Raw genomic sequence first — 14,140 nt, forward strand, 5'->3', positions numbered from 1 at the left:
CCTCAGTGTGTATGCCCAGCCATGGGATTGCTGGGTTATATGGAAGTTCTATTTCCAATTTTTTAAGGAATCTCCACACTGTTCTCCATAGTGGCTGTACTAGTTTGCATTCCCACCAACAATGTAAGAGGGTTCCCTTTTCTCCACACCCTCTCCACCATTTATTGTTTGTAGACTTTTTGAAAGCAGCCATTCTGACCGGCGTCAGATGGTACCTCATTGTGGTTTTGATTTGCATTTCTCTGATAATGAGCGATGTTGAACATCTTTTCATGTGTTTGTCAGCCATCTGTATGTCTTCTTTGGAGAAATGTCTGTTTAGTTCCTTGGCCCATTTTTTGATTGGGTCATTTTTTTTCTAGAATTGAGCTGCATGAGCTGCTTGTACATTTTTGAGATTAATTCTTTGTCAGTTGCTTCGTTTACTGTTATTTTCTCCCATTCTGAAGGCTGTCTTTTCACCTTGTTTATAGTTTCCTTCTTTGTGCAAAAGTTTTCAAGTTTAATTAGGTCCCATTTGTTTATTTTTGCTTTTATTTGAAATGAGGAACTAGACTCTTAAACATTCAGAGACGAAAGGAGGCTGACACAAAAAATTCAAATGCTGTGGCAACTGGTTTCATGTTGTGGGAGCAGGGACCTTCCTCTTGTCAGTAGCTCTTCTCAGAAAACAGGGGAAAGGGAGAGACCGCAGGCATGACACCCCATCAAGAAATAAACTGCTCACCAAGCACTGTGCAGAGATGGGGCTGCCTGGGCACCACTGCCTAATGCATTCAGAGAACAGAGATTATCAACAATCAGACTGAAAATCCCAGGCCCCTCAAGAGTGAGCTCCTGTAGGTCAACATGCTGCTGGAACACTACATTTCAGCCCAGAAAAGAATCTTTTTATCCTCTCCTCGAAGATAGCTAAAAGTGGTAACTTGGACATGCTCAGATCATCTTGCTTTATTCTTTGGGACACACACTTTGCACACACACACTCTCAGACACATATACATGCCTACACACATACACACATACCTACACACACATCCATATTCATTTATGAGGAGGAACTTATGACAACTGGGAAGATCTCACATTGCCAGCTGCTGTTGGTAAAGTAATTCCTGCTCCAGAAACATACATACACAGCCTCAAACTTCTTTCAATCACTGATGTAATTCAACTACATTTAGAAAAACTGAAAAAAGATTAAATTATTTTTTCAATGAAAACACAAAAAACACTTCACCATACACACCATACACCACCATAAATAGAACGAAAACCTTATAGCTTTAGTTATCATTTTCCCAGAATAAGAAATAACTACTTCCAACCATACAAAACACACAAACTTAAATGAACACAAGGTTGAAGTTTTTATATACTGTAATAAGATCTTTTACGATTAATCTTCCACATAAGCATAATATTATCAATTTCCTGGCATTCAGCTGTTTTCATTAAGATTACAGTGCTTCACTCTCTGTAAAGTCTGCTTTGTTAGACCACAGGTTCAAGTTAAAAAATCCATGGCAAAGCCACCAGGATTAGAAACCAAAGCATCTTATTAGACAATCAAATTGACATTCCCCATTAATCAAATACAGTTGATACTGTAAAACATGGCATGTCTCAGATAATTATAGTACCTACCTAACTGAATTGCTTTGAATATATCCATACTTGCTAGAATTAAAATTTGAGTCCAAATATAGTTATTCTCAAAATAATTTTCTTTCTCAAAGTCTTTCCTCTTACCTATTTAATGCCCTTTAACAAAAGTATGTGCATGTTAAATTTGAGAATAAAAATGTCCCACAGTACATATATATAATGGAATATTGCTCAGCCATTAAAAAGAATGAAATAATACCATTTGCAACAACATGGATGGACCTAGAGATTGGCATACTGAGTGAAGTCAGACAGAGAAGGACAAATATCATACAACATCCTTTTTATGTGTGGAATCTAAAAAGAAATGACACAAATCACTTACTTACAAAACAGAAAGGGACTCACAGACTTAGAGAACTTACAGTTGCCAGCATAAAGGATGGGCAGAGAGATAGTTAGGGAGTTTGGGATGGACATAGACACACTGCTATACTTAAAAAGGATAACTGACAAGGACCTACTGTACATGGAATCCGCTCAATGTTACGTGGCAGCCTGGATGGGAGGGGAGTTTGGGGGAGAATGGATACTTGTATATATATGGCTGAGTTCCCTTCACAGTTCACCTGAAACTATCACAATACTTAATCAGCTACAGCCTAATACAAAATAAAAAGTTTTCAAAAAAATAAAAATAAAGCTCAACTTATAGACAAGCATTTTAAAAAAAATGTCCCATAGAATAAATTATGAGCTTAATGACTACACTTCATGGTAAAAGAAAACCATGAATCTTTTTGTTAAGTCTTGATATCAACTGATCCAATTAACACAGCCAGCCAGCTGTCTTTGTTTTCCAGTTTGATGACAGATGGTTTCCTTCTTCAGTCTCACAGCAGAGAATGTAGCTAATTTGAAGACTATTGGAAAAGCTTAAGGAAAAAGAAACTTTCTTGCAAGAACTATATCACAAACCCCCTTTCACCCCTAGTTTTCCTACCATAGAGATAATTTGGGGAGCATGTGTAGGTAGAAACAAAAAATATTAATTTTGTTTCCTCATATTTGGAATTTTGGTTATCCTTCTCAGCTCCTTGAATTTTATCAAGTAGCTTGGGGGAGGACTGCCTCTCCCTCCTAAAGGAAACTCAGCTTTGTCACTACCTAAGAGAGTCCGGCACCCAATGCTGGTGGGATTTTAGACGAATCTATGTGCATAAATGGAAGGAAAGCCATGTCACTGATTTAGGATTAGGATCCTGCCAGTCTGGACATTAGGGGGAGGATGGATACATGTATATTTAAGTATACGTATACTTTAAAAGCACTACTTTTTAAGGTAGTGCTTCTCAGACTTTCTCCAGCCTAGGAAATTCCACACTGATGTCATCAGGAGCACGTGCCAGGCACACATGCACACACATATGCACACACCCACACACGCCTGGGCAGAGCGAACTTGGGCAGGCTCGTGGGTTCAGCTCTTCCTACAGCTCTCGCAATCAGCGCTCCACGCTGCAGGAAGCAGATGGCCCCGTGGGTGTGGGCAACAATCCATCCAAGAGACAAACCAGAGGAACGTTTTTCCCAGGAAACTAGCCCACACGAAGTCCCCTCCTGGACAGCCCCTCCCTGACTCCCATATGCCTTCCGTGCCTTGGGGCCCCACCCTCTGCCAAACTCCACCACTGGGCATGCAGGGCCCTGACTGCTGCTTTATCCCCGGTAGTAGCTCTGGTCCACCTCTGCACGATTTCCTTATTCACCACGAGGGGAAAAAGGTTTGCCTATTTTGATGGGTGCCTAGAATGGCATTAAACATGTAGTAGGTGCTCAGGAAATGTTTGCTACAAGAATGAAACATCACAAAAGTGAATCTGTTAAAAAAAATGATCACTGTGAAATCATCAGCCTAAGGAATTCCTCGTTTTGCAGAAGTGACTGTGCAGATGCAGTTGCACGGGCAGGACTGCAAGACCTGAATGAACGTGCAGGATGGAGGAACAGACGCCCGGAACAGACGGGCCTGGAGCAGCCCATGTGGCCAGACCCAGGGGCGCCAGGCTCTCCCCAGTCAAGCAGTGGAGGAGGAGCGGGCCTTGGTAGAACCTCCTGATGTCCCGTTCTGTTTCTTGTCTATAAAAGTGTAAAACATCATTACCTCACAATTTGTATTTAAAAATATGATTTGGAAATGTTTGCACTACTATGAACGGGAGAGGCACAGTAAAGTCTGACTCCCAGGAAGCTGGAACAAATGTGAGTTGCTGGGACAGCTCACGGTCAGCCTTGCTGCTGCTGCTGCTGCTGCTGCTAAGTCGCTTCAGTCGTGTCCAACTCTGTGCAACCCCATAGACGGCAGCCCACCAGGCTCCCCCATCCCCGGGATTCTCCAGGCAAGAACACTGGAGTGGGTTGCCATTTCCTTCTCAAATGCATGAAAGTGAAAAGTGAAAGGGAAGTCCCTCAGTCGTGTCCGACTCTTAGCGATCCCATGGACTGCAGCCCACCAGGCTCCTCCGTCCATGGGACTTCCCAGGCAAGAGTACCGGAGTGAGGTGCCATTGCCTTCTCCTGGTCAGCCTTGGAGTCCCTTTTATTTCGTGGATAATGCCAATTTGACAGTTTGACCCAAACTTCTTTTTTTTTCATTTTTGGTTTGCAGGATCTTAGTTCCCCAACCAGGGACTGAACCACCGGGCTGTCTGCAGTGAAAGCACGGAGTCCTAACCACAAGGCAACTTCCATGACGCCAACATTAAACCAAATGTTCGGTTTGAATTGCCAATATCTACGCTTCCTTCTCCAGAGCCGAGACGGCTGGGTGGCTGGAGGTGTCTGGGTGCCCTGTCCTGTGACCCGGGGATTTGGGCAGGCCACACGTGCACCCCACCTCACTGTCATCATGCTAGGCTTCCAGCCTCTGAATTCTGTACGATTTGGTGAACACTCTTCAGTAAATACAATGCTGTGTCCACCTCTGAGACATCATCTGACCTGTGTCACTGCCTAAAGCACTCCCTGGCTCCCAGACCCTCCCTCCCATCCTCGCCTTCAGAATGTGGTTCACAGCCTCTTTCTGAATGCCTCCTTGGCCTTCTGGAAGGCTCTTTCCCAGCCCATCCCCTCAAGGGTGTCTCCTCACTGCTCAGTGTCAAGCGTCTGTTGGCGAGCAGGCCTGGGTCCTCTTGGGGCTGGGCCCACCGCCTTAAATGCCCAGACCCTGCAGCATGTGGACCACTTCTCTCTTTCTCAGCATCTTTCCTGGCAAACAAGCTCTTCATAAACGACTTCAGAAACTGGAAAAGGTGGGAAGAGGAGCCACTCTCTCATCGTCAGGACTGGAGCGGTGCTGGCCATCCACTCACTGCATCTGTCCTCTGGGACTCTCAGCCGGGGGGACCGGGGCCGGAGCCTGCTCTGCTGCCCCCTGTACCCCATCCTGAGCCCCTCTCATGCACAGGCCTGGGACCCCCAGGACTGCTGTCCAGAGAGTCACCTCTGGTGGTCGTTCACAGCAGCAGCGGGAGTCACACACAGAGGGGGGCATCCTCAGCACCCAACTCCAGCAGCACCTGCCCCGGCATCGTGAAGTCATCATGCCCAGCACCTCTCAGTGATGGCACCTGCCCTGGCATCCCAAAGGCATCATGCCCAGCATCTCTCAGCGATGGCACCTGCCCCGGCATCCCAAAGGCATCATGTCTGGCACCTCTCAGTGATGGCACCTGCCCCGGCATCTCAAAAGCATCATGTCCAGCATCTCTCAGCAATGGCACCTGCCCAGCATCTCAAAGTCATCATGCCCAGCACCTCTCAGCGATGGCACCTGCCCCGGCATCCCAAAGTTACCATGCCCAGAACCTCTCAGTGATGGCACCTGCCCCAGCATCCCAAAGGCATCATGCCCAGCACCTCTCAGTGATGGTACCTGCCCCGGCATCTCAAAGGCATCATGCCCAGCACCTCTCAGTGATGGCACCTGCCCGGCATCTCAAAAGCATCATGCCCAGCATCTCTCAGCGATGGCACCTGCCCGGCATCCCAAAGGCATCATGCCCAGCATCTCTCAGCGATGGCACCTGCCAGACATCCCAAAAGCATTATGCCCAGCACCTCTCAGTGATGGCACCTGCCCTGGCATCTCAAAGGCATCCTGCCCAGCAGCTCTCAGTGATGGTACCTGCCCGGCATCTCAAAGGCATCATGCCCAGCACCTCTCAGTGATGGTACCTGCCCGGCATCTCAAAGCCATCATGCCCAGCACCTCTCAGCGATGGCACCTGCCCCAGCATCCCAAAGTTACCATGCCCAGCACCTCTCAGCGATGGCACTTGCCCCAGCATCCCAAAGTTACCATGCCCAGCACCTCTCAGTGATGGCACCTGCCTCAGCATCTTGAAGTTATCATGCCCAGCACCTTTCAGAGGATGGCACCTGCCCTGGCATCCCAAAGTTACCATGCCCAGCACCTCTCAGCAGAAGGCTTCCCTACCCCCGTGAGGGCTGACCCCCGGGACAGCCTCAGTAGCTTTCCTACCATCCTACAAGGGACGGCCACGAACTCGGCCATGAGAGCAAGGCTCAGCTTCAGGGCCTCTTCCCTGGACGCTGTCTCAGCCCCAGGACTGCTGGCTGTTCTGTCAGCCCTTCTACATTCTGGGGAGTCACTTTACTTCTTACTGTGCAACACTCATGGGGAATTTTGTCTTTACATCAAACTTGCCCTTAATCAGGTGTGGTTTCTGCCTCCTCACTAGACCCTGGTGGATGCACCCAGACCCTGCATGATTGTCAAGGCCCTCTCTTATTCTTCACCTAAGTTTTTCAAATAGCTCTAATTTAAGCTCCCCTAGGGGCCTCCACTTCTAACAGAGCTGTCATCAACCTGGGACAGTATTACTGTGTATTGGACAGGAATATGCTTTTCACCTGCCTGAGACGCCAGCTGACTCCATCTGTGAAAACCTCACCTCAATATACGGGACTGAAATGTTCCTGACATTGTAGTGTTACAGCTGAACCTTGGTTTTCCAATTGTCAGGCTTCCATGGGGAAGTTCATATATTTCAGAATAATACTGTATAAAAAAAAAAATTCAGGTACCAGAAAAATGCCTCTGGACATTAGGGAAAGAAGGGGAGAAAAAAACAGAAAAGGGGAAAAATATACTAATAACAGGGACTAGAGTGTGCATATTGAAGAATCTGGGTGCTAATAAAGAATTTTTTTTTAAATAAATCAAAATGGTTTAGGTTCCTAATTTTGGCCATTTTGATCAGGTTATGGCTCAGGTCCACTGGCCTCCGCAGGCACACACAGGCCATACGCAGGTAGGTCAAGGATGCATCTGTCTGTGGCCATCCTGGAATTTCAACATCCAATCCATCTTACAAATTACACATTTGTACAAAGCACCAGTGAGCAGTAAGGTGTTCCAGCTTTCATTTGGGAAAAAAGTGGGTTGAGGAGGCTTTTAGATATCACTGAGTTTAGCAGCTGAACAAACCAGATGATGGGAAACAAGAAAGTCACTCGGGAGAGCTGACCAAGGAGATGCACCTACCTGGCTCTGTCCCTCTCGCCATCCAAACAGATCCATTCTGCTCTCCAGTTCTGCAGTTTCACCAGATCATCCCACAGTGTCTGAGCTTTCATCCATTAGATGCTCAGGTGCATCTGTTTATGTTACATGCACCTTCTGCACACGCTGGCCGCTTCTCCAGGATGGAGCTGGAGACTGTGTCGTCACCGCCTCCCTCCAATCCAAGCCCATCCTTGCTGACCTCAGGGGTGGTTCCCACGCTGGGCTGGAGCCTGGAGTGGGCTCAGGAACTGCGGGCTTTGGGGACCTGGGTTAGGCCTGGGAGTCAGGTGGCCTCAGAGCAGAGGCACATGGGGCCTGGGGGAATATGGGGCAGGGGGAAACTCGCCCTGCGCACTTACTACCAAACCCTGGAGCACGATCAATGAGGAAGCTAAAGCACACTGGACAGGCCAGTGCTGGGCCCCAAGGGTCCCCAGCAAGCCCTGCCATCAACTCTTCTGATCTGGGAGGAGACAATCCTGTTCTTAAAAATACCATTTTTGATGTTTATGTACGCTTTGCCTCATTGCAAGAAAGATTTGAAGCAACTCACAAAACCATTCTTGGCACAAAAAGAACCTGAAACGAGGAAATCAGGGTGGTGGATGGAAGGAAGGGCACAACAGTCCGGACACGGTGAGGAAGTCAGGGTCCACAGGAGGTGAGCAAGTGTCAGGTTCAGAAAGTCCTGCCACCAGGGCTGGCGGGGGCCCCAAGGTGTGGGAGGCCATCTGGCCCTTTGCAAGTGTGTCAAGGTGGGCACAGGAACCAAGGGCAAACAGCACGGACACTCACAGAGGAAGCCAGGGATGCCCTGCAGCCACCCTGCACGATGAACACTGCACTTCAGATGCCAACACTGCCCCAGGGACACCTCAGGCTATAAGACAAGCCGACTGCTCCAGAACCCCTCGGTGCTGAGTCTAAGGCCTGGCTCCCCTGTAGTAGCTCACGAAGACAGGACAACGACAGAGGAAGAGACCCCCCCCCCACCCCCACGCCCCACAGTGGCGCTCTTCCTGAAACGCAGGAGCACATCCTCTCAGGTGCTTCTTAACCTTTCCTTCCTTGATGGCAAGGCCACATGCAGAGACAGGCAGCGCGGTGTCAGAACAAGGGCCGCCATGATCCTGATCATGCTCCCTGACGGCCCCTGAGGTCGGGCCCTGTCTCCTCTGCACAGGCCTGCGGGGCGACAGAGGGAGCCTCCTGAGGGCTCTGAGCTTTCCGCCACGGGCTACGGCTGGGTACCGGGGCTGGGCCCGGCCCCCGGTTCTACCTCTCAGTCCTCACAGGCCTAGAATTTCTGAGCTGGACTGACGCTCCTCCCAGACAGGATCCAGTCAGAGACGGTGACGCAGATGGACCCGGGTGGATGCGGGTGACCTCAGACACAACCCTGAGGAGAGGAATCCTAAGCCACGTGCTGCGGCCAGGTCGCTACTTCTGCTGTGTCAGAACAAAAGCAACAGGCAGATAAGCACCAACAGTTGGCCAGGCCCAAGTGTTCCCAGTGGTGAAGGCCATTCCAAGTCTGAGACATGGACAGTGGACCCAGAGTCACAGAGCCAGCCTGCTCCCCGACCCCCGGCAGTCGCGGCTCTGGCGGGCGGCGGGTCGCGGGCCACCGACCCTCAGCCCCACCCCAGGCGCGGACCTGCCCTCACCGGAAGCCAACGCCCAGACCCTCGGCCCAGACCCTCGGCCCCCGCCCCAGACCCTCGGCCCCCGCCCCAGGCGCGGACCTGCTCTCACCGGAAGCCAACGCCCAGACCCTCGCCCCACCCCAGGCGCGGACCTGCCCTCACCGGAAGTGAACGCCCAGACCCTCGGCCCCGCCCCAGGCGCGGACCTGCTCTCACCGGAAGTGAACGCCCAGACCCTCGGCCCCGCCCCAGGCGCGGACCTGCTCTCACAGGAAACGAACGCGCCCAGAGGCATGGAGGCCCACGCGGGAGACACAGCGGCATGCGGTTCCCGGGAGGCACCAGGTCACTTACGAGCTCAGAGAAGCCTCGGACCACCTGGCGCTGCTTCAGGTTGGTCTCCCCATCCAGGTTGGCTGTCTCGATGTGGCACAGCCCGTCAGGGTCGCTGGAGGACAGCAGCAAGATGTCCGCGGGGATGGTCTCATTGCAGCGGAGGCGCACGAAGTCTCCCACGCGGATCTCCTTCCAGAACCGGTTCACGTACTGCTCCTCCTCCCTGGCAAAGACACAGCTGTTAACATGGTTGGCGGCAGCTGACTGAGACCACATCTGGTTGGCGGGTCGGTGAACGCTCTGTGCCACCCTCCGCATGTGGAAATTTTCCATAATAAGAAGTGCTGAGGAGCCCCCTGCTGGCACAGCAGGTAAGAATCCGCCAGCTAGTGCAGGGGGCACGGGTTCAATCCCTGGTCCAAGAAGATTCCACATGCCACAGAGCAACCTAGGCCAGTGCGCCATGACGAGTTTTCTGTGCTCTATAACAAGAAGCTCATGTACCGCAATGAAGAACATCTTCGTCTCCCGCGGACGCAACTACAGAAAGTCTGCACACAGCAACAAAGACCCAGGGGGACCAAAAAGTAATTATTTTGAAGAGAAGCACTTGAAGATAACTGAAGGCCACAACCAGCGTAACTCCAATTACATGAAGTACCTCGAACAGGCATCCATGGCGATAGAATATGGGTTCGTGGTTGCCACCGTCTAGGGGTTAGGGAGATGAGGAGAAGTTATTTACTAGGTACAGGTTTCCATTTGGGGTGATTAAAACGTTCTGGAACTAGGTAGTGGTCATGGTTGCACAACGCTAAACATACAAAATGCTACTGAATTATTCACTTTAAAATGGTTAACCTGGGGACTTCCCTGGTGGTCCAGTGCTTAGGACTCAGCACTTTCCCTGCAGAGGCTGCATGTTCAGTCCATGGTCAAGGAACTGGGATCCCACTGCCATTACCTGGTCAAAACTAATTACTTAATTTAAAAAAATAAAATGACTAAATTTTCCACTCCTAGGTATGTACCTCTAAAGAACTAAAATCAGGGACTTGTATAGGTATTTGCCTACCCATGTTCATAGAAGCATTACTCCCTGTAGCGTAAAGGTAGAAACAACCCAAATGCCCAACAATAGATGAAGAGATGACCAAAATGTCATAAACCCACATGAAGTGAAATGAAAGTCACTCAGTCCTATCTGACGCTTTGTGGCCCATGGAATTCTCCAGGCCAGAATACTAGAGTGAGTAGCCTTTCCTTCTCCAGGGAATCTTCCCAACCCAGAGACTGAACCCAGGTCTCCCACATTGCAGGCAGATTTACCAGCTGAGCCACAAGGGAATATAGTGGAATATTATTCAGCCATGAAAAAGAAGGAAATTCTGACTCATTACAAAATGGATGAACTCGGAGGTCATTATGCCAAGTGAACTAAGTCAGTCAGAAAAGGACAGCTATTACACAATGTCACTTTTATGAGGTCCCAACACAAGACAAAGTCACAGAGACAGATAGGAGAATCTCTGCACCATCTGCAGGATGGAGCCCACACAAACGGATCCTCCCCATGTCACTCAAGATGAAGTGGATAATCACTGGGAACACTGCCGCTACAGTCAGCTTTCAGCATCTGTCAGTTACCATGGTTAATAGATAGCAGGATAAAAACATTATGTGTATATTTCTGCTTAGATTTTTTATTCTGGAAAATTGAGCTCATTAATCCTACAAAGGACATTTCAAGAGTTCGTTGGAGGCAATCTTGTCCACATTTATAAATAAGCAGAGAACCAAGACTCTATCTCAAGATGTCATTCTTCATGAGGAAACTGCATCAGAAAATCCTCTGGGCTATATTGTCAGGAAAATAAAGAACCCTAAAACACATTCCACTTGCACACTCACCCTCTCACTGGCCCCTCTCATAAAGTAACCTTCCTCAGCTGAGTTCCCAGAGACCAATTCAGCAGTGAGTCTGGGTCTCACCCGACTCCTGAGCTCTGGCGACCAGTCCTGAGTGTCAGACTTCTATTTTATTCTGAGGGCACCCATGGCAAACGTCCAGGGGCTCCTAGCATCAGCTGCCCCAGGTGCTGAAAACTGAAGAAGCTGTTGTAAAGCCTCTGTTTTCTTGCATTCCTCTAATTCAGGAGCACAGTAGTTTGGTTGCTACAGAGCCAACAAAGACAAATTAGATACAACTTTGTCCTCAGAACTAAATGCAAGGTGTACATACAAATATTAAAAGAGGAAGAGACGTAATACAATTTTATCAAACATGCTGCTGCTGCTGCTAAGTCACTTCAGTCATGTCCGACTCTGTGTGACCCCATAGATGGCAGCCCACCAGGCTTCCCTGTCCCTGGGATTCTCCAGGCAAGAACACTGGAGTGGGTTGCCATTTCCTTCTCCAATGCATGAAAGTAAGAAGTGAAAGTGAAGTCACTCAGTCATGTCTGACTCTTAGCGGCCCCGTGCACTGCAGCCCACCAGGCTCCTCCGTCCATGGATTTTCCAGGCAAGACTACTGCAGTGGGGTGCCATTGCCTTCTCCTATCAAACATGGTGTGTATTCAAATAATACTTGACCAGCTTATCTAAATTGTAAGATATTATTTTGCAACTTACGAAACTCATTTCTTGTAATTTCTTGTACATGTTTATTACTTAATGGCTTTTACTTTTGGAAACATGACTGTTGAAATCAAAAAAAGTAAAAGCCAAATGCAAGAGCAAAGCACTAGACAGCGCCCCCTGGGGGTTGTGGCCTGCAGCCCCCAATGGGGCTCTGGGGCCAGCACCCCCTCCAAGGCCAGGACACTGTTCAGATGAGCATCCCCCAGCTGGACAGTCCCCCAGCCCACCCGAGGGCACTGCTCGCTAGCTGTCACAGTCTGACCACCTTCCAGTGGACTGAGAGATGAAACATCATCTGTGTTCCTATTTTCTCTTCTGAAGGTCAGACTTTGACTTTCTACCATTAGAAACATTCTAACATTAGCTCCTTAGTTTTTCTTCCACCTCAGGACCCTTTGTCGGCTTCCCACAGAAGGCACAGAGGCATCTGAAGGGCCTGTGTCCTTTCCTGAAGAAAGTATCCAGAAGCTATGTCCCTGTGCAGTTCCTGAGGCAACAGTACACTCCAAGCGAGCTGGGCGGCCCAGAGTGACAGCAGCTGCCGGGAGACCTGGCCCCTGCTCTGGGGACAGGCGGCCAGGGGAGGCAGGGGGGCGGGGGGGCCTGTCCGGCTCAGTTTATCTTCACCACGCTCCATTTACAGAACTCATCAAACGCGAAGTCACTGTCCATCTGCCTTGAAATCTTAGAACGTTAGCTTTCCCACTCCAGCAGAGCACGTCTTTAAAACAGCAACTTCTCAAAGTTACTGTGGAGGCTTTGAGTCTGGAGGAGCCCTCACCACCCCCGTCCTGGAAACAGCAACGGCGAGACCTCAGTGCCCGTCCTGGCAGGAGTGGCCCCCACGCCTACAGGCATGAGAGCAAAGTGAGCAGCAGCAGGCCGCTCTGGGCCTGAAGGAGAGAAGCCCTGCAGCTCACAGGGACCCGGGAAGGCACCTGGGGCCGAATATGGCACAGAGCCTGTTCTCCTCGGCAGACCAAGACTCCTCATGCAAGCCCCACGGCCCCACCGACTGCTCCAGTGGGAGCTCCAGCACCAAGCCTGCACCCCATGCTGACCTGGTAACATCCCTGCCTATGTCACTCTTACTCATTTTCATTATAGGTATATATACACATCATATAGTAACATACACTGTATAACGTATATACTATGTTACATATTACATGTATATGTCTACACATATATAACAGATACCATACATATAACATACATATTATATGTAAGCAGCCCCAGCAACTGTATTTGGACATACGGTCGTTAAAAGAGGTGACTGAGTCTAAATGAGGTCACAGGGCACTTCTAAGAGGGGGAGACACTAGGCATGTGCGTGCGGGGGACCACATGAGCACACAGAGAGGCCGCTGTGGACGAGCCAGGGAGAGGTCCTATCAGCGCCTTATCTGGGATGCCCAGCTCCAGATGGGACGAGAATAAACTTCTGGTGTGTGAGCCGCCCCGTCTGTGCATTGTCACCGTAGCGCGAGCGGACCAGCACCTGACAACGTCCATCCCCTGACTCCTGCTGGAGGGGCGCCCCGAGCTGGGAGAGCAGGAAGGGGGGCAGCAGGGGCCAGGGGACCCAGGGCGTCGCCCCGGGAGCCTCCTGCACAGGCCCCTGCCCCCACAGGCCCCCCTGTGCACAGGAGAAGCACCGCAGGGAAGACAGAAACGAACCCCAGTGATAGAGCAACACGGCCTCCTAAGAGCACTGATGCCAGAAGCAGCATCCAAATGCTTTAGGACCAGCTTCTGTTTCCTCAGGCCACAGTGGACGCTGTCAGGCGGACAGGACACGCAGCCACCTTCTGTACAGGAAAAGTCTCAGGCGTGTACACCACCCATGGGAGCCCTGTGGACTCCTGGATTCTAACCTCCACCAGGCAGGCACCTGCACACTGCCAGCGGCCAGGGCATCCACCCGAGACACAAGGTTTAGACACTATGCATCTGCTTACAGCACCTTACTGCACAAGTGGCCCCGTACAGCGTGCCCGATGTTACTCCTGCACGGAGCACAGGGGCTGCCTCATCGGCTGGCGGGATTCTGAGATGGCCCCCAGACCCCCAGCCCTGGTGGGCGTGCCCTGCCGGTCCCCCCGAGTCAGCTGGGGTGCAGCAGGAGTCACTCCTACACGCGCAGTGAAGGTGTCCCATCAGTGGGCTACGAGCTCATTAGCAGGGAGGCCATCGAGTGGGCCTGACGGAACAATAGGACCCCTGTACACTGGACCTCAAGCAGAGATGGCGAGTCAGACGCATAACTGCAGCAAGCAACGGAGGGGCCACGTGGCCAGAGCCAGGGGGGCGCTGG

The 14,140-nt window shown here is 50.4% G+C and overlaps 1 protein-coding gene across 1 annotated transcript in view; it reads right to left on the bottom strand.

The window, feature by feature from the left end:
* Window positions 1-14,140, bottom strand: part of ATP10A (ATPase phospholipid transporting 10A (putative)) — a 183,317-nt gene that overhangs the window by 97,038 nt on the left and 72,139 nt on the right. The window contains exon 2 of the mRNA XM_018065847.1: window positions 9,199-9,403. Coding sequence (XP_017921336.1) covers window positions 9,199-9,403 — 205 coding nt within the window. The remainder of the gene's footprint in view (window positions 1-9,198; window positions 9,404-14,140) is intronic.

This window comes from Capra hircus, chromosome 21, assembly GCF_001704415.2.
Source record: "Capra hircus breed San Clemente chromosome 21, ASM170441v1, whole genome shotgun sequence".
Classification (NCBI taxonomy): Eukaryota; Metazoa; Chordata; class Mammalia; order Artiodactyla; family Bovidae; genus Capra; species Capra hircus.